This window comes from Pelodiscus sinensis, chromosome 18 (assembly GCF_049634645.1).
Source record: "Pelodiscus sinensis isolate JC-2024 chromosome 18, ASM4963464v1, whole genome shotgun sequence".
In the NCBI taxonomy this organism is placed as follows: domain Eukaryota; kingdom Metazoa; phylum Chordata; order Testudines; family Trionychidae; genus Pelodiscus; species Pelodiscus sinensis.
This window is the reverse complement of record NC_134728.1, coordinates 34,135,270-34,162,183: the sequence shown is the minus strand read 5'-3', so window position 1 is coordinate 34,162,183 and position 26,914 is coordinate 34,135,270. Positions and strand designations below refer to the sequence as shown.

General features: G+C 51.3%; 1 protein-coding gene across 5 annotated transcripts in view; it reads right to left on the bottom strand.

The window, feature by feature from the left end:
- Positions 1 to 869: 869 nt before the first annotated feature.
- The window catches only part of CBFA2T2 (CBFA2/RUNX1 partner transcriptional co-repressor 2), a 100,443-nt gene continuing 74,398 nt past the window's right edge, over positions 870 to 26,914 (bottom strand). For 2 of the 5 annotated variants that reach the window (XM_075901503.1, XM_006134185.4), the window contains exons 3-11: positions 21,159 to 21,400; positions 19,365 to 19,454; positions 17,107 to 17,288; positions 16,222 to 16,475; positions 15,571 to 15,656; positions 12,095 to 12,290; positions 9,850 to 9,918; positions 8,755 to 8,945; positions 870 to 4,310 (exon numbers count right to left, since the gene is read on the bottom strand). In XM_075901503.1, coding sequence (XP_075757618.1) covers positions 4,032 to 4,310; positions 8,755 to 8,945; positions 9,850 to 9,918; positions 12,095 to 12,290; positions 15,571 to 15,656; positions 16,222 to 16,475; positions 17,107 to 17,288; positions 19,365 to 19,454; positions 21,159 to 21,400 — 1,589 coding nt within the window. In that variant the 3' untranslated portion in view covers positions 870 to 4,031. Of the gene's footprint in view, positions 4,311 to 4,331; positions 7,884 to 8,754; positions 8,946 to 9,849; positions 9,919 to 12,094; positions 12,291 to 15,570; positions 15,657 to 16,221; positions 16,476 to 17,106; positions 17,289 to 19,364; positions 19,455 to 21,158; positions 21,401 to 26,914 lie in introns of those variants that run through there. The other 3 variants (XM_075901505.1, XM_075901504.1, XM_075901506.1) reach the window with 3 other exon arrangements.

The window sequence follows — 26,914 nt, the reverse complement described above, 5'->3', positions numbered from 1 at the left end:
GTTGGACCTTCTGAATAGCACAGACTCAGAGAACTTCCCCAAAATAATTCCTAGAGCTAACAGCAAAACAGCCAATCTGGATTGAAAATCTACCACAACCCACTGGTTAATTGGGCTCATCTGGGATTTGAACCTGTGTTCTAGCCAATGCAAGACTCATACCACCAAAGCACCCCTTTGCAAAGCATTCGGCAGCATCTCGCTGCAGTCACAGGTCAGGAGCTGAGGAGCAGCAAGATGAAGTGACTTGCCGTTCCCTTTTGTGGAAAAACGGACCTCCAGCCCAGCAGAAATCCACCATTCTCTTTCATTTCTGCTCTTTACTTGCAAGAGAAACATCAGACCATGATACTATAAAGTGACTGAACATGCGCTTTGTCCCAGAGAAACCCATCCCAATGCATGCCAAGCTTTAAGCAGCAAATTGTTGCTAAATTATAGTTGCTTCCCGTCTACAATGAGACCTCTGCAAGTTGAAAATGCCAGCAAATGTAGGGGGAATTTTGAGTTCTTGCGTGTCCGTGTGTGTATAAAAATCACTGCAGTTTGGGGGCTAGAGAATACCCTTTGTAATAAACAGCTTGGCTTTGGTACCAAAAATCAAACCTCTCTTTAGAAAAACCTCTATGCATGACTCAGGCTGGAACTCTGCATTTGTACTTGACTTTGGGGACTCACTTTGTGCTCCAGGCATGTGTCAAGAAGACTGGTTTCTCTGCTTTGAAGTGGACAATTGCTTTCACTTCCCACAATCCTTATTAGCCATAACCTGACAACACGGTTGCACTGTTCCTACAGACATTTCAAGGAACCTAAGCCTATTGCATGGATCATGATAAAATTCTGAAAGAGAGATGGAGGCGGCGCTGTAAGATGAATATAGTCTTTTTATTGACTACTTTGAGTAGAACAAACTAAATACATCTGTAACAGTTCGGGTTCCTTTATACAGTACATTAAATAAGTTATGCCCAGGAATTAACAAATTCCTATTACAGAATTAAATGACAAAATATAGAAAACTCAATCCAACAAGTCTTCCCATACCAGAATTTCACATTTATCATTCCATGTTTAAAAAAAATCATTCTAATCATGACTGTTAGTATTTGATTTATTTACACTGGGGTTAATTTTTACTTTAATACATAAGGAGCCATCAAAGCTGCATGAAAACGATGGAAGACTATTTACAAACAATTCCTTATAGCACGGTATTGTTCTTGTCTTTTTTGGGGTCTGATCTTACAGTGACTGGCCTTAGTCAACTAACGCATCAGTACTTGTAGCAAAATACAGTGGACTCGCCAAACTTCTGAGGCAATGTTATGTAGTTACTGGAGGCCATGGTAAAAGTTTTCAGGATTAGCACTGTAGCAAAAGGGTCCTTAATCAACCCTCTCATTGGGTGCGCTGACTGAACAAGGAGCGCAGAATCCAGCCCTCTGTTATGCAGGGTAGTTTCATGAAAACTACATACTCTGCAGCTTCTCTGTTCTTTATGAACCCAGCTCAACGTTGAGGAATACTGGATCATCACTGGAAAGGTCCGATCGGTTAAAAGCAGAAAGGGACTTTGTAGGGATTTCACACTAGAGGTGCGGTTTCAGCAGAAATACACTGAACAGCCACAGGAGATGAAGGAAACAGAGATGAGAACCTTCCTTAGAATAAGAACTGTTTGCAAATAGGTTTCCGTTGTCTGGGAGGCATCAGCTGTTCTCGGAGGTGGATACAGACGGCTACTGAACAGCCTCCTCCCCAGACACGGCCCCAGCTTGTGCTTCAGGTAGGTATGCCCACATCCATAGGGAAGGACTTCAGACGAGGAAGGAACATCGCCAGCAATTATCCCTGCACCCTGCAATCCGGATTTGTGTACAGCTAAGAAGCAGCAGAGTTTGTACTGGAGAAGTAGCTCTTTCATCTACAAGAGATGTAAGCGACCAGTTGACTACCTGATGAGCCTTATCAGGTAGTCGAGTCACTACTCGACTAGTTGCTCCCCCCTTGTATCAGAGGCAGCAATGGGGGGGAGGGAGCAGGAGCTGGTGGGAGTAGGCTTAAAAGCCAGTTTCCCCCAATACTGTCTCTGTGGGGGATAGGGGAAACAGAGGCACAGTGGGGGAAATGGCATGAGCAGAGGTGTGGGACTCTTATTACATTTAAAGGGCAGAGGCGCAGCCGGGATAGCAAGTGCCCCCTCCAATCGACTGATCGAGTAGTCGATGGAAATTCCATCAACTACTCAATTAGCTGATTAACTAAAATTTAACATCCGTATCATCTACCTGCACGCCGTATCCGAATCCATGCTGTGAACTGTGGCACTGACCATCTCTCCCGGGATAAAAACAAGAGGCTCTTACTATGGAATTTCAGCCATGGGGAGTTTTGCGCCTGCGAGCTGAGAGATTTGAGACGTGAATTAAGCACTTCATTCCTGGAGGCTGCAGGCTCCAAACGACACTCCCTAGGGAGCACAGCGGCCAGCCTGCTCGCTACCTGCTAGATCACCACCAGCCATCTGCAAGCCCGTCGCTGTTGCGAGCCTAAGAGACACTGAATTCCATCTCCATTGCCAGCTTCCCTTCTACAAAGGGACCAAACAATCTGGGAATCGTTTGCCTTGCTTGGCGCCAACCCATAAGTCACAGAACAGCAGCAGCCGCCTCTGCGAAATAAAACCCCAAAGGAGATGGATACGCTAGGCCTTACTCATGAACATGCTCCGATTCCTGTTGCGGTAGCTGCACACGTAACAAGCTCTCACAGGGCTCAGGAGTTCTAGGTAAACTGTGTGCACCGAGCCAACCTTCCCTCCGGACCAGATCCTGAGATGGCACCCTACTGGGCAGCCCTCTCGAGAGCAGGCTTTGAGTGACGGGCAGGACGACGTTCGCCGGTTTAAAACACTCTAGTGCAGTGCAAGCAGGGGTATTCCTTGGGCTGCACATCTCTGCCTGGACTGCAGCCGAGAGCAAAGCCCATGCCAGAGCTCTAGTCATCCCAGTTAGGCATAAATTAACACGCTGCAAACCGCGGAGACTTTCCTTTGAATCGGCTGCGAACGATCCCCTGTAATCGCGTGGATACTCAGAGTGGAAATTAAGCCAAGTCTAAAACTAGCAGCTTCCATGCAGTGGGAAGATCTTTTCTGCACAGGAAAGTAACCCAATCCAGCCAGGAGGCACAATGACAAGTCAAGATTTGGTCTGAAATAATCAGCAAACACGGAGAACGGGGGCTCCAAACTGAGCTGACTGATGAACAACGGACTGTCCGGTTAGAGAACAGGATGAACAAATGGGCCATATAACAAAGATCAGCTGTTTCCTCTCGGCCCGGAGACGTGTCTGGCTTCCCTCCTCTACAGTGCAGAATTCTCCTCTCCAGGGAATGCCCATCCCCTCCAGTCCATGCGAGCTCAGGCCTGGGGAAAAGCAGAAATCTGTGACCAAAAACCTGGATTTCCTATTGTGAGAAGTTCTCCCTGGGTGGAAGATTTGCTCAGGCGGGCAGTTCCTTGCAGAGTTAGCAGGTGTAAAGCCATCTGGGCAGATGCAAAGTATGCATCTGGTGAAAGAGGAGGGGCAGCAAGTTGCATGGGGAGGCTGCGCCGGTGGCCCAGCCAGCCAGCAGAAAGGAGATCACCACACTTCATCCCTGGATACGGCGTGCTGGTTGTCCGGGTGCTCCTGCATGCCAAGGCAGGACATGGGAGTGCCTTCCCAAGGAAGTTCAGTTAAGACCAAGAGGAGGCGGCCACAGTCCTCTCGGTCGAAGTGATGTGCTTTCAGGTGCCAAGACTTCACAATGAGGGGCGTTGCGGTCCCACTGGCTAGGCTGGCCTTGGTTCCTAAGCACTGCTGATGGATTATAACAAAACAGACCAAGCCCCACAGACAGCAGCTGAAGCATTAGGGCTCTGGCGTGGCCAGTGGCGTCTTGACAACACTCCGTGGAGCAGAAGTGTCTTTTAGGTGTGAAAACAGGACAAGGTATAAAACAGACTGAAGGGAATGGAAGATTTAGAGTCCATTAGTGTCTATTGCTGCCACGGAAGCTGGGGTAGAGGATCGGGAGGTCGTTGCAGAGGTCTTCTCTAGGGCAGGACTTGGAACCCCATCAGCTGGCTTGGCAGTGGCTGCTGCCAATCGCCCGGTTGGCTTGGCTTGGCTGTGTATTCCCTGTCCGCAGATCCGATGATGCCTCTCCCAGTCTTTGTGCTGGCAGAAAGAGCCACAGTAGCGGGCAATGTTGCACCCACTGCACGTCTCACTGGCTTTGCGACCGCAGTTCCAGCAGCTCTGCAAGAGAGAACACACCGGCACTGAAATCTATTTCAAAGGACGGTGCTCTAGTTGGAGGGCTGCTAGACACCTGCAGGGGTTGCAGGCACTGCTCTCCCAGACGAAACAGATTAAAAAATCCCCCCTTCTAGCCATTTCCCTCACCTCGCAGCCCACCAACAGCCCACGCCTCTGTGCTCGACCGAGAATAACTTGCCAGACTGTGCCCAGCTGGTAGCCCCTGACATCTCAGCCCACACGTAGGAACCATCGCTGTAGTGGTGCGGTAGTGGGGGAGAGTTACAGACGAGCCAGAGGAGGCTTGCACTACCCTGGCCAACAAGGGCAGGGAGCAGTCAGCCTCTTCGGGCCAGGCTGGGCCCTAGAAAAAGGCTGCAAGGGTGGAGAGGAGCACAGCTGTGCAGCAGGAGAAACCTGGCCACCTGGGAAGCTACAGAGAACGGCTACGGAAAGGCAGGAGCTGGGGTGCCCTGACCTGACCCCACTCCCAGGCTGTGCCTGATACAGAGGCCTGAGCGGTACTAGGGCTGCAAGGAGGCAGCCAGGGCAGCAGGTCCACACGCCCTTGCCAATGAGGAGTGGCCATTTCAGATACGGTTTGCCCCGGGGCAGGAGCTGGTCACCAAGCAGGGAGGGTAGAGGGGATTGGGGCTCCCTGGGAGGGAAGGAGCCCAGAGTGCAGGGCACTGCCACAGGCAGTACTGCAAGGAAAGGGCCTGGTGGGCTGGAAGGCTATGTCTGGACACCAGAAGTATCTTGAAATAGCCATTCCGCATCTTTAAACACCCCCGTTATTTTGGAGTAGATTGCGCCACTCCAGCGCCGCTGCCGGCCTCCCTCCACAAGGGTCGGGGACTTGTTGGCACGGCGCTTTAATTCAAAACTAGCGGGCGCGGGCGTTACCTGGCACTGCTTGGGAAAGTGGAGGAACAAAACGTAGAAAAACAGTCGCCCAGCATCGTTTTTTGAATGGTAGAAAAGTTGCACTGAGTTTTATAGGGATTAAAATATATTAAAAAAAAGTACAAAACAACCAATTTTACATGTTATCACCAAAAGCTTTATTGTAAATTATATTTTTTGGTTCATTATTCTTAACAAATATGTACAAATATTTTCCACTTCCCACTCTTGAACACGCAACACAGAGCTGTCCATGTGAAAGGCCATGTCTCCAGATCCATTCCAGCTCCTTGAAGTGACTGTCCTGGCGCTTTGGCAGGATACATTGTTGAAATATAAGTTGGCAGTTGATATAACTGAGGTGAGGAGCCTGAGGAGAGGGAGGGGGAAGGGAGCCACGCGCTTGCCGCTGGTGCCCGAGCCCACCCTCCGCTGGCCTTAGTGAGTGACTGGCCCCGCCGGGAAGCCGCTTCTCCCCGCACTGCCAAGCTCCGTGCAGCCCCGGGGAAGGCTCTTCCCTCCCACAGTCCCTTAAAGCCCTCTCCTGGAGGAAAGGTTACCCCATGCAAAGTTTGGTTGCGGTAGCTCTTACAGTGTCCAAGTTATTAGCGCACAAACACACAAACATTCTCCTTTAGAGATTAGATTTGGCGCTGTGGAGACAAACAGCTGCTAAGGGAGCAGGAAGTGAAGCTGCCTCAGGGATCTCTCAGATGGCATCTCACGTCCCTCTTGCTGCAAGGCTGGCAGCAAAGGTGCCTGTCAGCAGGAGCTTGGCAGTTTTGTGCCTAACACTGTTTGCTCCTAGCAATAATTGCGTGGCTGGTAGCTAAGAGCCTAACTCCGCTGCTTGGCAGTGGAATGGCTTTAGAGTCAACACGCGCAGGAGAGCCATCCGTCTTCCGGAAGGAGACTGGAAAAATCCTTCACTGACATCTGCAGGAAAGCTTGAGAAACGGGTCAGAGCTTGAAAACCGCTGACACTCCTGCCGAAAGCGGCGCGTTTCACGGCTCACAGGATACACTGGAGTAACGTGGGGGTGAGTGAATGATGCTCTCCACAGAATGACTGCCGAGCTTAGCCACGAAGCGATCCCCTGGCTGGACAGCCCAGCGTTTTCCCGCACACTTTCCAGAATCTATCACGTGCTGGTGCTTGCACCACTTCTCTTGGGAGAACTCTCACTTGAAGAGATCTCACAAGCCCAGGGTTGCCCCGATATTTAACCTAAAAATCATCCCTTCGCTTCCTTTTCTTTCATCACTTCGGTGTCATGGTAACCGACTCCTCCCGCTCCTTGGCACCCGCATCCTTCACTGCTTTGGCGACTGCTACACCCTCCCCTCAGACAGACCTTTCTGGGCCAACCTTTTATATTCCTTGCTTTGTGTCTCTCCAGAATAATATGGAAGAAGCAGATTGCTCCTTTCAGCCCGAAGAGGGCCTGTGTACCAGCTGGTGCAAGCTGTGTCGGACCTGGCAGGCAGTGCCATCCAATCCCAGCTCAGCGATACAACCCACCACCCAAGTGACCCGAAACTCTATCAGAGGCTGGGAGGGGATAGAAAGAGCGGATCTCTCATGACTGCCACGTTCTGTACACTCCCGCTGAAGCGTCTGGCACAGGCTGCTGCCAGAGACAGGACACGGGGCTAATGGCCCACTGCTCTGACCCAGTCTGGTGGCTCTGGCCCTACCTGCTTCCATTAGTGGCGAGAATCTTAAGAGTCCTCTTTAAAAAAAACGAGTGTCACTGGGATTCCCCCTTCCCGGTCTGGCCCTCACCGTGCCTCACATGACACTTCTAGCGCCAAACTAGTTTCCCTGCTCTATTAGCTCCACCCAGAACCCTGTGACATCACTTCCCACGCGCAACGCACTGCACGGGGCACGCTGAAATCAGCATCAGGGGAAGTGGTGGAGTGTCAGCTGGCGAGGGCCTGGGTGTGACAAGGACAGAAGGGAAGGAGTCCAAGATAACCCACAGCTGAGCCGCTGAATGACGGGGAGCATGGCAGAGATGTTGCCAGCGATGGAGAGAGCCCAGTGAACCGTCCCCTACAACAGCTTCAGGCCTATTACTGAAACAGTGAGAGAAAGAATGGACCGAGCTATTTTCTTGGCTGAAGCCGAGAGGACTTCTGTCGGTGCCTATTAGCTCGGAAGGCATCTAGAATACATGCAAACACCCTGCTGGGTATGTTTTGTGTTTCTTTAGTTTCGGAAAAATCAAATGAAAGTTTCATACTCTCCTGCTCACGAAAGCCATTCTTCAGCAAAACCACTTCAAAACCAGACTTCAGTGAGAAACTGCAGCGCTGGAACTCACACGCAAACCTGACACCTCCAGACTGGGTCCGGTTGGGAACGTACGCGCCCATCTTTGCCCGTGTGTATATTTACCTGCCCAACTGTCATTTCTACTTCATGCACTCCATTAGGCTTTACGAGTTTTCACAATGAGAAAAATACTGGGGCTCTCTGTGGAGTGCAGGTAAGTGTTCATATCAAAATGACTCTGTTTTGCAGCATGTGTTTTGTAAGAGCAATCCCCAATATCCAAGATGTTATTCACTGGATTTAACTGCACAGACAGACGGACGGACGCGTGGTCACATCCTTACAGACTGATGTATAATTGAGCCACCTAAGTCTCAGAACCCCATCTGGAATGAAGTGAGGAATCAAACTTGAATGCTGCATCTTTCGGGCAGTAGAACGGCCTAGTGGGTAAGGGTATGTGGGCTGGGACTCAGGAGAGCTGGGTTCTTTGGTCTGCTAAGTCACTTTCCCTCTCTGCCTTTGTCTCCCCATGTGGGATAATGGCGAGGGTGACGAGACAATGAGGATGACAAATCAGGGACACTTTTTCAGAGGAGGTGGGGGAATCTCAGCCTATGCAGGACAAAGCCCCTAATATCAGGCCACTCTTGATTTCCTTGGCCAAGTGCTTGGAGAACTAGGGAGGGAACGCACTAGAGAAGAGCTCAGTATTAAAGTCATTACGAAAAACTGAGCAACGTTTGTTAAACCACTTGAGGGAATGAAACCAAATCAGCTACTGCAGCGTGGCCGTCGCCAGAGGGACGTGCAGCAGAACTGTGCCCGGCCGCTCGGATTTCCCTTTCATACGGCGATGAACCTGGGTAGCAATCGTGGCGCTGCTCCAAGTCAGGAGTCTCCAACACCAGTTTCATGAGGGACTGAGCCTCTTCTGCAGACTTCACTGCATGTCATAGAACCCCAGGGAGGGCAGAGACCTCAGGAGACATGGAGTCCAGCCCTCTGCCCAAGGCAGGACCGACCCAACTCAATCAACCCAGCCAGGGCTTTGTCAAGCCGGGACTGAAACACCTCTAGGGATGGAGACTCCACCCCCTCCCTAGGGAACCCAGCCCAGTCAAACGGAATCATTTCTAAGCGGTCTCTGCTATCCAAGAAACAGCAGCCCACTCCCAGTCAACGTGAACCGGCACCTACCAGCCTCTCACCCTGGAACCCCGCCCAATCTGCAGGGCTATGGCCCTGGCGTCTTACCTCTGTAGACTCCTCCTGCTCATTAATGACTAGGAAGGCATCCTCGGTAGCCTGGCGCTTCGCATCTGCAATGGTTTGTTCCATGCGGGCCCTCTCCGACGCAATCATTTCAAATGCCTTCTGCTCTGCCTCCGCCACAGCTTTCTGCACCTCAGACATGGCCTGGCGCTTCACCTCATTCACGGCTTCTTCTGGAAGAAAACACCCTCATCAACCGGCCTGGCAGGCAAAGCCAGCCTGGGACAAGCTGGCAGAGACACTGGGAACATGACAGCGGTAGGGTGGAGGCATTAGACACACAATAAGCAGATAAGAATGCTGGCCCATGCCAGGGGACCTCATCCTGGAGCTGAAGAGGCAACCTCTCTAGGGGGAAGAGAGAAATTCAGTGGTACAGGCAAGTCAAGCCATGGCCATTCTGCCGAGAAGAGTACCTAGTGCCCATGGTCACGATGCTTCCTAGGATCAGCCTCCACACTAGGAACAGCCTGAATCCATCACCTGGCTCTACACAACCCTTTGAGAGCCCTGATGCCTCTTGCTTCTGGTCAGTAGCGATTAGCTAGCAGCCCCTGAAGACCAAAAGTGGTGGAAATCCAGGCAGGAGGTCAAGAGTATGAAAGGGAAAAAAACGGGCTCGAAAAATTCGAGATTGTAGGCCCAAGGAAAGGGGGAGGAGCCCCAGATAAATGTGGATGAAATGATGCTGGTTTCCATGGCAATGGGATTAGTCTCCCCAGGGCATTACTCCAAACCTCCACATTTGGCCACTGGGTGCATCAAGTTCACACCTACGTTTTCCCAAAGGTGTCCCAGCACCTTTCCTGGGACTGATCCTTGTGGGGCCGTGCAGGCCTGGAAGGTGCCAGGCCAACTCCCAAACCGCACCCCCCACCTGTGTATGTGGTCAGCGCAGGCACATGCCACTGTGCAAAGCTGGGCCAGCACACACCCAGCCCCCAGGCCCACCCACATTCAAGATGCTTTTCTACGAGCACGACTTTGCATCTGGCCCTACGCCACCCTCCCCCCCACGCTGCATTTACCCCGTGAGCTTGTGGTAACTCATCACGTGACCCCGCGATCAGTACGTACCAGCTTTTTTCCATATCTCTTCAGTAACGTAGCCTGCCCCTGACCTGCTGCTGAAGTCCCGCTGGGAATCTGCGGAAACAAGAAACACAGGTGGCTCAGCAGCGTCTCCTCTCGCTGAATGATTCTGCTTAAACAGGCACTCCAAGCCCTGTGAGAAAACTACGAGAACCCGCAGACAGGGCCTAGAAACCTAACTACAGCACCAAGGGACCACGCCAGGCTTCCTAGTGAAAACCCAAGCAAGTGATTTCTGCAGCTCAGACCATTCATCAAATGGCAAGATGATAAATGAACTTTTAATTAGCGTCCTGCATGATTTATAGCACAGCACAATCCATTTCATCTTCCGATACTTTATAATCCCAGACTGTATTTATAAATATACCTCATCTTACATCTGCCCTGTGCAATGATTGTGAACATCAATCTATCCTAACAATGTATTGCATTAAATACAGCACTTTTCACAGGCAACTCGCAGTCAAACAAGTACAAACCATGCCTCTCTTACAGCTCTCACAACACACCCAGGGGGACCCAGTGCGAGAGGTGCTGCTACACAGTATCTCTAGTTGGTTTCACGTGATCTCAGCACTTTCAAGATATATTTCTGCTGGAGAGGTTTTCGAAAGCCAGTAGTAGTGCGGCTTTTACACACAACCCTTTGGGGTGTATTTTAAAAAAAATATGTTTTACTAAAGGTTCACATGACATCAGAAAAATTAAACTGAGGTCAAAGGGTAACGGAAGAGGCAGACATGAGGAGTTTGTTGTTCAATAGGTTTCTACAAAACTCGGCACTGTACATACCAGCTATTTCACTGACTTGGAGGTTTTTGATCTAATTGCACCCCCTAGCTTAAAAGCACTGGTACTCCAGCTCTTGATCTTACGCCTGTTAAGGGAGAACTCAACAAGATTCTTGCTCTTTTAAGCCTTTTTTAACACCTTGGTGCTGGCTGTAGCTACCTGAGCAGCTTTAAAAGGCTTTTCTGCTCTGAGAAACAACTACCATTCAACGTTACTCACTCCCTGTTCTTAACAGATCTGCTGCCTGGCTGTGTTCAGTACCACCTTTTTTCCACTTCGCTGAGCCAGCTAGAACTACCGTGTTAGTCGGTAACTTTAAAAACAAGCAGTCCTGTGGCACCTTAGGGACTAACCAATGTATTAGGTCATGAGCTTTTGTGGGTAAAAGCCATCATCCCTGCAACAAACCCTGGTGCCAATGCTGTGCACACATCTACACAAGCAACACCGTCACAGGACCTAACCACAGCAGCCACCATATCAGGGGCTCCTTCAACTGCACATCCACTAATGTGATCGATGCCATCAAGTGCCAGCAACGCCCCTCTGCCAGTACAATGGCCAAACCGGACAGTCTCTGTGACACCGGATAAATGTACACACATCAGACATCGGAAGCTGTAGGGAGGTGATTCCCAACCTGTGGTCCACAGAGCGCTGAGGTCCGCGGTGGTACTGTAGGGGGTCCGCACAGAGCCTCCCACAGCCAGCACGTCCTTCAACCTGCGTTGCTTCCTGCGGCTTGGGAAGCTGCACAAGCTGAGAGACTTGCTGGCTCGGAGCCTCTCAGCTGGTTAAGAGTAGCCATTCCTAGGTACAACTTCTTCATGGCTTTACATTGGCTGGCTGAAAAGGATTTTTTCCTAATGAAAATCTGCTTCTCAAACAAAGCCTACAGTTCCCTGGTACTTGCAGAGGTACCAGCGGGCCAGTTGGTATTGGCTTTATAATTATGGCTGCAACCATTTCACACTCTATTCCCCCTCCTCCCTAAATAGTTTAAGGTTATTTCTGTAGAGAAATGTTGAATTTTTGCTAAGCTTGGAGAAAGCTGCTCAACCATTTCAGAATTCCAGGCAGCTATGAGGAAGCAAAAATGCTTCCAATTTTTTTTAACTCGCTATTTTTGGGTGCAGTTGAAACTCACAACAACTTGGTTCACAGGTTCTAGAGCCATCAAACACTCCCAAAGCAGGGCAAAGAGAAACCCTTTCAGCCTCCAAGCGTACAAGCGTGCGCTCCCTCCACTCGCTCACTAACGCGCGGAGGTTCCAGAGCACTATACCCAACCCAATGATGCCTGGCAACATTTCCCCCCTGCTGCTGTTAGCTCTCACCCCCTGGCTGGTTTTAAGCCTCTCGGTTCAAGCCTGGAGCCCGCTGCTGTGGAACCACAGCCTCCAGCGAGCGCCGAGCAGTTGGCTCCCCCTCTTACCGCTACTAATGGAGTCCGAGCTCCCGGGACTGTGCTGCCTCGAGATGAATTCGCTCCCTCCCTTTCTCGCCTCTGTGCTCTCGCTGCACCGCCTCTTCCAGTAGTTGAGCTCTTCCCGGTCGGCCTCCTGACAGCGCCGCAGGACAGCCATCGAGCGCCGCGTCTTCTCCACCATTTCCATGATGCAGTTTAAGGCCTTGGGGGCGGGAAAGGGGGGGTTTCAGAACTCTTACCGAGGCCTGGGCTAGGGGTTCTCTAGAGCAGAGCACGGCTTCTTCGCAGATGCCACCCGATGAAGAGCGTTCCCTCCCAGCAACCAGCACCGTCTGCTCACGCAGAACACAGAACACGAGTTACTCGGCACCGGTGGGAAAACCAGAGACATTCAGCGCCCTGGGGAACTAAAGCAGAACATTCTTTCCCCACAGCTGAGATTTCTCTTGCTGCTTCAAGTATTATTCAAATGGGCTCTGATATAGCATCATCAGATTCGTGATAGCTGGCTCCTTTCGGACTCCCCCTTCTTTATTCTACAGACAAGCGCATGGCACTGTCCCTGTTTGGGCTAACCCATCAGCACGATTTCAGCCACCGTAAGGTAACCGATACACACACAGAGCCGGGAAAAAACCCAATTTCAGTTACTCACACAATTATTGTCCAAAAATAACTTCCATTTATTATTAAAAACCTCCCTTTGAAAGACTGTGGGGCAGAATTAGTGAGAAATTTCTCTGTATCGGCAACTCGGCAGCTAACCAAGCCACTGATTTACAGAAGTGAAATTTCGTATGGCAACAGTTTTGGGCCATTTCACAGCAGCCCTGTGACGAACACTGAAATCTGATTAATACTTCTACGGCTCTGCCCAAACAGGTTCAAGAGCACACTGGCTTCCAAACGTCTCTCCACCTCCCAGCATCTGGAACGGCACAGAACACGGGGAATGTAGCGATTCCCCTCAGCCAGTCAGACTGACCTTGCCTTAGGAAACAGACAGTCGTTTTCTGTTTTTACCCCCCCCCCCCCCGCCCCCAGTTCTCTCAGAAAAAAAAAAATCACGTTTTTCTATGGTTAAAATGAAACGCTGGCCTCCCTAGCCACCCTATATATAGACAGCAGTTGAACACAACATTTTATTGAGAGATTTACCATTTTGAAGCACACCTGAAGCCTACTAGTGCCATCCATCATTGTAACACCACACAAGAATTGCTGCCCGGCTCTCAGGCAGTGCCCACAGCAGCAGCGGGAAGTACGGGTGGCAATGCCATTCCACGCCACATTTACTTCTGTGCTATCGGCAGTGCTGCCGCCAGCAGCTTCTCACCCTGCCCCGGAATACATTCCACTCCCCCCAGGGGGTGTACCCCCAATTTGAGAGCTTCTGGACACTGGTCATTTCAAATCTACTAAGTATCTGAGGGAATCTGTCCGTTTGGTCTAGAACTCCTCCTAAATGGACCTGGCACTCGGCAGGCAGCTTCCTCTCGTCAAAGCAAGGTCAGGGTTTGGGTGTGCCAGGAACATGGGATGTTTCTGCAATGGGATGGCTTCTCAGAAAACCAGACGAGAGAATCACCAGGCAGGGGAAAGAGGCCAGCTAGGGGCACGCCCCCAGTCCAGGAATGCCCCTTGCACAGAGTCGCAGAGGCCTGGGAAGCTGGTACCAGCAGAGACAGCGTCTCTTCTGCGGCCTGCAGAGCCTCTGGTGTGGACGGAGTGGGCTGGGGTGCTCCACTCTGCTTGAGGTGGACCCTGCGCACTTGAAAGCGACTGGCAGCCGCCTGTCACGGATCTATCTGCGCTTATGCCATCTTGTCCCCTTTTCTGGGATGGGGCAAGCAGCCCCTTGCTGACTTCTTCAGCTTCTCTGCTGGGGCCAGGGAGGGGGAGCCGTGCCGACGGGCAGACGGTGCTGCTGGAGCACCACACACCGAGCCCTCGGTGCCAGCGCGGAGTCCGATTGGTGTGCTAGTGCTGGTGCTGGGGGAAAGGCAGACTCCATCAGGAGGACGTGAAGCCGAATGCCCTGCTCCTTCGTAAATCCTAGGTTTAAAGGATTTGCAAATCTTATACCTTTTGCTGACGTGTGCTTCAGCCAGGCAGCTCCCCTTGCGGGAATCACAAGACTGGGATATGCCCCGATCAGGGTCCAAGTCCTGAAGGGGACCAGTTACTCTAACTATCAATATGTGTAAACTACCTACCAAGAAAAAGCTATCGAACGGGAGAACAGCTGAGCTGTTCCGATGCACTGAGGGTGGGGAGTTCATGCAGAGCCACTTATACTGTGCCATGGAGGTGCTGTGCTATAAGTACCGCTAGGGGGAAAACTTCTGGCACCCGTGCATGTGGAAGAGACACGAGGAAGGACTCGTAGCAGAACCAGCCGTCTCCCAGCCATGCCGGATTTAGGAAATGTTGTAGCCTTGATTACCAGCCCCTCTCTCAATACAATTTTATCACAATGACGTTATATGCAGGGATCACTTTAGAAAACTTTAATAGTTTTCATTGACTTCCCCAAGTCCCTGAATCCAGGATTAGTGTCAGAAGAATGAACAGCATTTGCGGGGGGGGTGGGGGGGGGTGTAAATTTCCAGCTAGGCCTCTCTCCAGCCCCCACTTCTGCACACACACTATTAGCCCGTGTTTTGCTCAGCACTTTGCAGATGAAAATATCTGTTACAATGCTAGAACTTGTAAGCACAGCCTAGCGTGTGTACGTGCATGCAAGTGGTAGCAGGGGGTCTGAGTGGTTTTGCAGGTACTGCGCTTACCAAATGAGCTTCCAGAGGCATTAGCTCATTTAAAAGTTATAAACAAGTGCAAGTCCTCACAGGTGTCCAGGCCTGCCAAGTGCAGGTGTAACCCACACAATGCCTGCTACAGATTCCCCGGGGCCTGACCCAGAGAGGTCAGAACTTCTGCTAAAGCTGCAATAGCTCTGGAGATCCTGGGTTCAATTCCCACACTGTCAGATAGGGCGACAGGGCTCGCAGAGACACACATTTAAGCCACCTGTCCATGTCGCAGGCAGGCCTCCGTTTCCAAACAGACCCAAGAAACTAGCTTTGCTGCAGCTCCACTTAGCACTGCATCACCAGCCACAACAGAAGGATGTGTTCTTCTTTAACTAGGACTTATTTTACAATGTAGTTCTCATGAAAAGAGATCGCCTCTGCTGCCTCCTTACCTGCAGGATGCCCTGCGCCCTTCCGACTGCCTTCCCGCCACAAAGACACTTACCTTGTTTTACCCCAAAATCCAGACATGACAGACAGGTCAGACTGGCGAGGGTAAATGCAGCAGGAGTTTTCACACCGTTTCAGTGTGCACTACAAATGGGCCACTTGGAAAATGCTGCGTTGATACCGCCTATGGCACTGCCATGGAAATGGAGCAGCTGGTGGTTTGAATGCTGGGCCTTCAAAGAGGTTTGTTTGGGGTTTTTTTTTTTAAAGGTTCCTTACGTGATCGAGATGCTTCCACTCCTCAGCCCACTCCCTCTCTGTTAAGCGATGGTCCACCAGCTCATCCTGGTAGCCTCCATTCAAACCTGCAATGAACAACACCCCAAATTAGGACCAGACCGGAGGATTTTCCCATTAGGCTTCAGCAGGCTGGCAAACAGTGGCCTGAGCGCTCTAGCCAGCAGCTTGTTACACTGAAAAATGTAGGTTGCAATGGTGCAGAGCAGGGATTTGTCCAAGTAGTTCCCGGAAACTGGCCTCTGGGAACACGGCTGCACGGAGTCCAAGCCCAGCAGCCCTTCGGGGGGGAGCTCTGGAGGCAGTGCTACGTTAGGGCATTAGCTTGAGCAGAGCCAAGACAAGTCTGTCCACCCGTGCTCCCCACTGCAATGCATTCACAGCAAGAGGGACCAGGCGGAGGAGAGCAGACAGCACCACTCACGCTGGATTGTAAAGAACCGCAACTAGCCATTTAGATGCAGCTTCCCCCCCGCATCTGCCTATAGAAAACGGTTCTGGCAATGTGCATTTTCTTGGCGGATCCCCTCAGTGCACTGTGCACCCAGCTGGGTATGCGACCGCCCCACGGGAGCCCTAGAATGACATCCCGCAAGGCGACGTCTGGACAGAGAAGGGCCGGGCCTTTCTTACTGAGACTGCGATGTCTGTCGCGCATCTCCCTCTGCTCCAGGAGCTTGCCGGGGTCTCTGTACAGCTGGGTCGTGGTGATGTCCTCCAAGGTGTAGTGCTGGAGGGGCGGGGGGGTCGGATGGAACTGCCCCGCGGGATTCATGAGGGGTAGAGCCAGGGCAGGGCTGTGCCGCGGGGCTGGACTAATGGTGCACACTCGCTTGGCCGGCGGCTCCGACGGGAGGGGGTCTCTCTCAAAACTAGTCTCTTCTCTTCTGAAAACAAGCCCGAAGAGGTGGGTGTCAGCACTACGAACGGACTCCGAAAGGGAAAGAGGGACCTCGGCTGGCCAGAGAGCAGCCCCCAGCTGCAGGAGTCTGGGCAGCTGCACTTAGTGGGGACAAGCTAGGAAGCCAAAAAACACGTATTACGCTTGGAAAAGACCAAGCCACAGGCGCAGGACACTGCCTTTGGGGGGCAGGGGAAGGGTGCTAATTCATATTATTTCCCCGTGGCTCTTCTCCAAACTCCAGGCACCTTCTGTGTAATTCTTCACAAAACTTTTCCAAGGCTTAACACACCCCTGCAAAACACCCCCTCCCTGGTCCCAGCACCGCCAGGGCAAGCCTCAGGGACCGGCCACAGAGGACGCCAGCGGGACACTTGCACAGGCTGCTGGAGCGCCCGGCGATGCTTGGAGACAGCCTGTGAGGGAAGCCCGGCACGGCAGCCCTGCAAGCACGCCAGCCTGGGGAATTTTTATGGAGCCACATTGGGAAAGGAAGCAGGGGCGAGAGAATTAGAGGGGAACAGGCCATGGGGCAGGAACAATGGCCCCCAACAGCGTCCGGCTTCACTCTGACGTCGCTGCTCCTGGGACAGAGCCGCATGTGCCGCTGCCTTTACCTGTCCGGGCTCTGTCTCTTCCCAGTCCCGTTCCCCTCCAGCAGCAGCTCCGAGGAGTCGGCCGGGGACGCGGTGTTTGTGTTCAGCAAGATGTGCTCGTGCTGGGCGAGGTACTGGGACGGCGTCTGCTTGGCAGCCCGGGCGCAGTGCAGCAGCTCCCGCTGCAGCAAAGGAAGGTTGGCCTGGAAAACAGGTTGCCCGGCATTGCAGCTTTGCTCTGTGAAGGCTGACGGCCGGGTTTGCACCCCGGCATCTGTCCAAAATGGCACAGGCAGCGTTCACAGTTGCAAATCAATGTTGCCTGTGCCACAGCCTCGCTGGGCATTCAAAGGGGGCTATCTGCTGTGTGCGTGTGCGCCTAAACTGCTCTCTCAAGAACTAGAGCGGGCCTGAAACAAGTTGTGTTAGGAAACAAAAATGTACACAAGAGCCTTCCTTGCGACTCCAGCAGCTTGACTATTTCAGGGCCTTGCAAACCTGAAAGACCGACCCGATTAGATCAGCACCGCCATGCTGAATTTAGCTCGGCTTCCTCTTTCCGACAGAGAAAACCACAGGATGGTCTCTGTCCATCTTGGTCAGTGTCCCAAGGGTTTAAAAACGGTCTGTTTCACGATCTCAGCTCCTGACATCTGAAGTCTCACGGCGCTGTGATTTGGAGGGGTCCTGGCTCAAAAAGCATTTGAGGGGAGGGTCACAATTGGGGTTGCAGAAGTTCTCCCCTTCTCTCTGCACTGCTGCAGGCGGCGGCGCTGCCTTCAGAGTGGGGCAGCTGGCGAGCAGCAGTTGCTGGCTGGGAGCCCGGCTCTAACGGCAGAGCCAAGGATGGCCTGGTACAGTGTCACCACCCTCCCTTCTGCACTGCAGCCTGCAGAGCTGGCCCCTCACCACCTGGCTCTGAAGGCAGCGCAGAAGTAAGGGTGGCACCACCACAACCCCCTAAAATAACTGCGTGTCCTCCCCACACAAGTCCCCTTGGGGCCAGCACCCCACTTCAGAAACGCGGCGAGGAGCCCTGTGGCACCTTACAGACTAACTGAAGTGTGGGAGCATGAGCTTTCGTGGGCAAGGACCCACTTCGTCAGATGCATGTAGTGGAAATTCCCAGAGGCAGGAATAAATATGCAGGCCAGGATCAGGCTGGAGATGACGAGGTGGATCCAATCCAGGAGGATGAGGCCCACTTCTAGCCGCTGATCTGGAGGTGCTACCCCTCTGATACTGGTCTCTCCTGTGAAACCCGGAGAGAGCACAGGGCAAGAGCACACAAGAGACCCTGGATTTTTCAGGGCTGAGATTCTGGTAGGGCCGTTGGCTAGAACGCGCTGTTCGGGTTATCCCAGATCACGACAGGAACCAGACTATTTCCAACAGCGCTTTCCGCCTTCGGTGGATCTAGCGAGAAGATGGCAGCATGCGCCACCACACAATACTGGTGTGCCTGGGTGACGTGGGCCACTTCTCTGAAACTCCCTTCTCCTCAGTACAGGCCCAGCTGGGCTGCTGAAATGATAGCCCCTGGAGCTGAAGGGACTGCGTAGAGAAAGGAGATGATGGAAGACAGGGATGAGGGAATTCAGCCATCAATTTAGCCCAGGGGAAATGGCCAATACAGGACCTTAACGTCTCCACGAGTCACGCTTTCCCTCGGAGCTGGTCAGATTAGGCCGTCACCCCTGTCTAGTATGGGCTGTGACTTGATGAGCCTCCTGTTGACAGGTTCCCAGGGGCGCAGGGTCTGGGGCAAACTCTGCCCTCCCTCTCCCCCACACTGTTCCAGACACAGGGCCCAGGGCAAGCCCTTCTACCACAGGCCCCGCCCCTGCTCCGCCCTGCTCCTCCCCCCAAGCAGCGTGAGCTGGGGAATCACGGGGGCGGCAATGGCAGGGGTCATCGTCCCCCTTCCCTGTGCACTCAGCCTGGAGTGAGCCGGCAGCCCGCTCCGCTCCACCCTGCCCCGCCGCCCTCTGTAGCAGGAGGCGAAGCATCTCGGGGCGGGGGTGCTCTAGGTCCTGCTGCGGCAAAGCTGAGTGTAGTGGGCTGGGAGGGGCAGAGCAGGCTGCTGGGGTGCTCCAGCTCCTTCTGAGTGCAGCGGGGTCCGACCCCTGCAGCCATCCTGCGCCAGGTGTCCCCCCCCTCCACCCCAGGCAATCTCCTGGCCCACCCTGGGCCTCATCCAGAGGCCGTGCTGCCGGACAACACAGGCTGCCCCGTTCAGCGTGTGACACATTAGCGAGACCCTGCACTTTCACCATCACCTTCAGAAATGGAATCACAAAGGGGCGAAGAGGGAAGTTGGTGGCCTCTTGGAGCTTGCAGTGAAATTCCTCAATCGTCACCGTCGAGTTCTGTGAAAAGAAACGCAGCTGAACTCCACCTTCCGCACCGTTCGACCCGCCAGATAAATGCTGTGAGGACGGGAACCACAGGACCCTACAGCCAGCCCTTCCACGTGCCACCCGGGATCAAGGGGTGCACCAGAGTCTCAGCAGCCCCTTAGGAACTGAACTGACCCGCCAGTCCACTGCCACGGAGGATGACTAAAAGACTGCCCCAAGCCAGGAAACAGACCAGATTGTATTCCCAGTTGGAGAAAGTGCTTGAGTTTTGTGGAGGCTTCGCACTTGGCTTTTAAAAACTGATTGGAAACACTAAGTGCATCCCAGCCTTCTAATCTGCAGGCAAAGGGCCTGCTCGCACTACAATCATTCCCAGCACTTGCACTGAGAAACCTTAGTGCACATGTAGGTGTGTATCAACCAGCCTGGAGTCTCATATTTACGCAGGTGTTACCACCACAGAAAGTCTGCTCAGGCACTGACCGATTTGCATAGTACGGGCACAGGCATGAAGAGGGAGGCCTCTGAAAGTTCTGGCCTTAGCAAGTGAAGGCTGTTTTCACCTGCTCTCCGAGTGTATCCTCATTCAATCATGCAGGGCAGCCCAAACCTTGCACTGGGAGCGCACAGCCATTAATGCACAGCCCGTGTTTTGCTCCATATCCCATCAGAAGCATTTTGAAGGTCGTGAGGCTCTCTGCCCACTGAAGGCTTAGCATTGACCTTTTTCTGAAACAGTGACGGAATCAGTGAATTTACAGAAACTGCCCCTGCACAGTAGTAGCCAGAGACCTTTCTCCTGATCGTCAGGAGAACCTGCATCCAAGCAGTCAGCCCCTTACTGAACCGCTACAGAAAACATCCTGGTGGCCTGTATATCTCAGCACTAGCACTTCCATCACCGCCTTCTCATGGCACTTTGCAAACCCTCAATCCATCCTCACCACAGGCCTGAGGCCACACAGCAAGTCAGCGGCAGAGCCAGTTTGAACTTGCAATTTCTGCACATTCCTTTAGCCCACACAGCCTCCCGCAGCAAGGAATAGACGTGGACCACACTGAAACCATGACAGCATTTAACAAATGGTGTGTGAAACTGGCATGTCTTCATTTGGAAGCCGATAAGAATGAAATTAATCAGCAGCCAGGATCAGGAAAATGAGGAATTCTTCTTATTCTAGAGGGTTACAACAGGATTCAAGGCGAAGATGATATAACAGGCACTTCTCAGTTGCAAGGAAGCTCTGTCTGCAAGAGGTGGCTGAGGGGTGCATATTTGGGTCCCTTTAGCAGAATATTTATATCCTAAGAAATTAGGGTTTCGAAAAAAATCAGACCTGCTACTCTCCTTCCAGTTAAAAACCCCAAACACACACGCACACACAAAAGGCCTATGATTTGTAAGGTAGGAAAGTTTAGCCCAAACGTCACTGGATTTCATGGAGCTTAATGGCGTCCAGATGAGTCCAAGAGCTTACTGAAGCCAAATGAGGACCATGAAAAACAGAAAAGTGATGAGAGTGGGCAATACAAGTTTAGAGTGGCTTGGGAAACAGCGTTCCCACAAATGCACAGCACAATGCACATGCGGCGGCTCAGCTGCTGGGCTCCCCAGCACTAGCAGAGCTCTGGGCCCCCAGGAAAGCTCCACTGGCCATTTGGGAGGCCCTGGATTTGAGTGGTCCCAGGAGACGGGCAGTTGTTACCGCTTACCACTAGTGCTAGGACGAGGGTCCGGACCTTCTCCCCGATCTCTGGTGAAATATCGTTGCCGAACTGCTGCAGAGTGGTAAGGAAGCGCTTGAGTTTGCTGAGCTGCCGGGCCCCACAGGTTGCTGGGAGTTGCTGATTGGTCAGTGAGGACGAAGATGAGGAGGCAGGACCGTTGCTGAAGCGCTGGGGTGGAGAGGGTGCCCCGTTCAGCGTGGGGGGAGAATGGTTCATCCCATTGGGCACTGTAATGCAGAGCCAAACCAAAAAAGAAGCATCAGTGAGCACCGCTGACCATGCTGTGGAAATACCCCAAAGGCATGCCCAACACTTCCACACTGGCTGGAGAGACTCAGGCCACTGACTAGAGAAAAGCGCAGCCCCCCAGAACTGGGGGTTAAAGCAACACTACGGAGTTCAAATGGCCACAATCTACTTCCTCAACCCCGGGACCCGTTTCTCTCAGTGCTCATGTGAGCGCAGGACGTGTCCTGCTGACGTGCTCGAACGCAAGGCCAGGCGCAGCTTTGCTTAGCGGCATTTCTACACATGACGTCTCAGCATTCTAACCTTGCCGCTTCTGGCTCGGTTGCCATACGCAAGTTTCAACATTCGGTCTCTCGCAGACCAGCTGGAAGAATTGCAGGCCAGAGCAGCAGACCCTGGCTTCTTTTTTAAACCTACCAATCAGCTGGGTTTGTTAATGTTTCTCATCTGAATCCTATTGAAGTTAGGAGCAGGGACTCCAGGGGGCCAGCTTCACTTCCAGAGACACAAACTAATGACTAACAATGAGGGATGGGAAAACACGTTTTCTAACTAAATGCCTGTGGTTGCACTAGCTCTTGGGGGAGCTGAGCTTCACAGAGTTTAGCGGCGTGAGCAGAATCATCTCATCTCATCGAGAGAGAGAGAGAGAGAGAGAGAGCGCGAGCAAGCGAGCTCCGGGACGCTGTAACTCGCACCCAGGAAGCACGGGCTGCAGGCCAGAATTGCTGAGCAATGTTCTCTGGCTTGCATTAAATCACTGCAAAGGTCTCTGGCCTTAAACACTGATGAATTCAAGGTAAATCAATTTTGCCACTTAGCCCTGAGTTCTGCCAAGCACTTGACAGCAGATCCCGGCCCCACGTGCAGTACTGTTGACATCAAGAGGCTTTTGCTGTAGGTCCATTCTGTGCGATCCTCTCCCATACACTGGGCTCAGTGCTGCGAGTGTCTGTTGGTTTTGAGCTGATCGTATTGGTGACCTTGTTAAGATTATTTCAACAGGCTTTCTGACTACACTAGACTAAGTTGCTGATGTTTAGAGGCTTCAGAAGGGATTTGAAACATTGTTGAGATCCCGTTACAGCTTTTGTGCAATCAGAGGTCCTGTCTGGAAAACGTTTAAAGTGAGCACAGCCCTGGCTCCCACCCCCACCAGGTCCAAATGTGATATAAACTATGAACTTCAGAGTGGAAAAAACACATCGTATTCTAAATGTGCATTAAGTCATTCTACTGTTTCAAGACTCCCGGCCTAATCCTGGGCTTCTTGTACCCTAACTCCCACTGTAGTCCCTGAGTGTTTTGGCAGATCAAGCCCCAAAGAATATAAAATATTGCACCTCCTCTTAAGGGGCACTGATTGGAGCAGAAACAATTCCCTGGGCTGGGCTGTCTTTTGGGATGCTGACGTGCGCACACATGGACACAGAGAGAGAAAGAGTGTGCGGAGATGGCTGTTCAAGAAACACACACACACAACTGTTTCATCTTCCTTGAAAGAAGAGGGAATTCCTACAAGGATTCCTGAACTGGACAATGGGAAACAGCATGGACAAATTGTTCACAAACTGAGCATTGTGCAAACTCTGACAGATGAATAAGAATTATAGAATTATTGAGTCCTCCTAAAATGAGATCCTTCAACTTCAAAGGGTAACAACAGTGAGATTTTTTTTCAAATGATGGGAAGGATCAGGGCAGTTAAACCGCTCAAGGGCTGCTCGGAGATCTGAGGTTATAAAAGCTCTCCACTGCCATGGCAGGTGTGGGGAAGCCGAGGGTAACCAAAGAACCACCAGAGTCAGTTAAAGATTCCCAGGAAAGATAAGGGCAGAAAAAAATACCAAAGCTTTCCCATGTTAACTAAGGAGGAGAAAAGGCTGCTACAGAGGGATAATATTGATAGACAGACAGTAGATCCATTAATGAAGAGAGAGGAAATGAAACTAACAGCCACCTTCTGTGCTCTTGTTTAAAAGGTGACCTGAAAAGAAAAAAACATGTGGGGGCGGGGAGGGTCTTGAAAGTTGTGTGTGTCGCTTTTATGGGCAAGGAAAGACGCTATGGAACACTGAAACACTTTGAAGGATGCCAAACTGGGTGAGGGACATGCTATGATATTAGCATGTATGATGTAGCCAAGGGAAATATTGGGACCGTTTCAGAAGACTGGCTAAACGCAAATGCAACAAATTTTAAGGAGGAGGATCCTGGCAATTACTTTCCCATAATTAACAGATTCATAGTATAACTTCCCATTAAACAACCAGCTCTCCGTGTATTTTAGTTTGTGCATCTGTCTGTCCATTGAGTCTGTTTGTACAAGAATGTCTCCTAAATGGTAACATTAGGCAGCTTCCTTTCACCCTAACTTAGAGCAAGGCCAGGGTTTGGCTGTGCCAGGAAATCGGGATGTGCCTGGAATCAGACTGCTTTCCATAACACAAAAAGGGAGGGGACTGAAAGCAGGAGCAGCTCTGCTTCTCAATGACCACAGGGGGCAGCGACCGCAGGGAACCGTTATACTGTCGAGTGATCACACCAGGATGATGGTGGCCGGCTGGGGCCAGAGCTCTCCATCCATATCGCCGGCCATGGATAAGTGGCCACCCTGCTCCCAAACTCCTCTCTACTGGGTCCTCAGCCCCAGTGCCAGGAGGGGGCAGCGGGAAAGGGAAGGTTTGCAGCCTTCTTGAGGGCCTGCCACGGACAGGCCTGCACAGCCCTGGCTCCCACCCCACCAGGGCTTGTCAGGGCCAGGCCACACAGTTCACCCCCCCCCCCCCCCACTCCGGAGCCTTGGCTTAGAAAAGCTACGCTAGTGAATGACCAGATCCCAGTAGGATTTTAGTCAAGCGCTGGAGTCAGTATTCCACAGAACCCTGAACAGTTCACTCAAACTGGCTTAGGTAAGACTGAATAACCATAAAGTAGGATGCCCTGAATAACCCAACAGATCAAAGATGAAGGGGGAGGGGAAGAGATCTGATCTGGTAGCCCAGTGATAAGTATTACACGCTATCTAATGAAGCATTCCAGCAGAGGGTACTGAGGGAGTTGGCAAATGTCATTGTGGAGCCTTTGGCTATTATCTTTGAAAAGTCGTGGAGATCGGGAGAAATCCCGGATGACTGGAAAAAGGCAAATGTAGTGCCCATCTTCAAAAAAGGGAAGAAGGATGATCCAGGGAACTATAGGCTGGTCAGTCTTACCTCGGTTCCTGGAAAAATCATGGAAGGGATCCTTAAGGAATCCATATTGAGGCACTTGGATGAGAGGAAAGTGATTAGGAATAGTCAGCATGGATTCACAAAGGGCAAGTCATGCCTGACCAATCTGATTAGCTTCTATGCTGAGGTAACTGGCTCTGTGGACATGGGGAAGTCAGTGGATGTTATATACCTTGACTTTAGCAAGGCTTTTGATACAGTCTCCCACAATATTCTTGCCAGCAAGTTAAGGGATTGTGGATTGGATAAATGGACGGTAAGATGGATAGAAAGATGGCTAGAAGGTCGGGCCGAGCGGGTAGAGATCAATGGCTCGATGTCAGGATGGCGGTCGGTTTCTAGCGGAGTGCCCCAAGGTTCGGTTCTAGGACAGGTTTTGTTCAATATCTTTATTAATGACCTGGATGAGGGGATGGATTGCACCCTCAGCAAGTTTGCAGATGACATAAGCTGGGGGGAGAGGTAGATACGCTTAAGGGCAGAGATAGGGTACAGAATGACTTAGACAAATTGGAGGATTGGGCCACAAGAAATCTGATGAGGTTCAACAAGGACAAGTGTAGAGTCCTGCACTTGGGACGGAAGAATCCCAAGCATAGTTACAAGCTGGGGACCAACCGGTTAAGTCAGGCATGTCCAAAGTCCGGCCCGTGGGCCAATTGTGGCCCGTGTTCCGGTTTAATAAGGCCCCACAGGTAATTTGGCAATATCTATCTTTTATGGCCCCCAACGAATCCATATGTATTGAGATGAATACATTGTAAAATCTCAGTTAATGTCAGTTGGTCTAAATCAGTTATAAATATATTTGGACACAACATATATACTTGGTGTTATGTTCCTGTTCATATTTTTTGAACTTAAAAGTTGACAGACAACCTTTATTACCAATAATATGTAATGTACTTTACAATGTTCCTGACATATATTTCAGCTTCCTGGATTTTTTTTTTCATCTGGCCTTCAGATATGAAAGGCAGAGTGATTTAACACCTGTTTAGATTTGTCATCCATGTGACGAAATGAAAAGTATGCCGTTTGCAATAAACTTTGCATAAAATAGTTAATTTGCATTTAATTTTAATGGTTCAAAGAATGTCGGGCAAAATGGTCGGCCCTCACGCATGTTCACTTCATCAAATCTGGCCCTCTTTGAAAAAAGTTTGGACACCCCTGGGTTAAGTAGTAGTTCTGCAGAAAAGGACCTGGGGGTTACAGTGGATGAGAAGCTGGATATGAGTCAACAGTGGGCCCTTGTAGCCAAGAAGGCTAATGGCATATTAGGTTGCATTAAGAGGAGCATTGCCAGCAGATCCAGAGATGTCATCATTCCCCTTTATTCGGCTTTGGTGAGGCCGCATCTGAAGTATTGTGTCCAGTTCCGGGCCCCCCACTACAAAAAGGATGCGGACGCATTGGAGAGGGTCCAGCGGAGGGCAACCAAAATGATTAGGGGGCTGGAGCATATGATTTATGAGGAGAGTCTGAGGGACTTGGGTCTGTTTAGTCTGCAGAAGCGAAGAGTGAGGGGGGATTTGATAGCAGCCTTCAACTTCCTGAAAGGAGGTTCCAAAGAGGATGGAGAGAGGCTGTTCTCAGTAGTGACAGATGGCAGAACAAGGAGCAATGGTCTCAAGTTGTGGTGGGAGAGGTCCAGGTTGGATATTAGGAAAAACTATTTCACTAGGAGGGTGGTGAAGCACTGGAATGGGTTACCTAGGGAAGTAGTGGAGTCTCCATCCCTAGAGGTGTTTAAGTCTCGGCTTGACAAAGCCCTGGCCAGGTTGATTTAGTTGGAATTGGTCCTGCCTAGAGCAGGGGGCTGGACTTGATGACCTTCTGAGGTCTTTTCCAGTTCTATGATTCTAGGATTTTAGAGGGGTTATGCAGTAAGTGACACTCACAGATGACACTAAATTGTGAGGAGCTGCACACATCAGTGAGGGTAATCCAACACTACACCGGCAGCTGCAGAGAGATAAGAAGTCTGGGTAAAAAACAGTGAGAATCAGCTTTTTAACAAATGCAGCTAGCTCACCTGAGGAAAGCTAATCTTTACTACAGCCACTGCCCAGAGGGCAGGAACCTAGAAAGCTGCAATGCAGAGAAATGCTAAGGGGAGACAGCGGCTAGTAAATGGGATACGCGTTTGCAATGTCATAATAGGAACAAAAAAGTCCAAGTTCCCTTGGACTGCGAGGGAGCAGAAATCCCTCTCTGTACTGTGCTAGTTGTCATTTCTGGGCATCACATTACTAG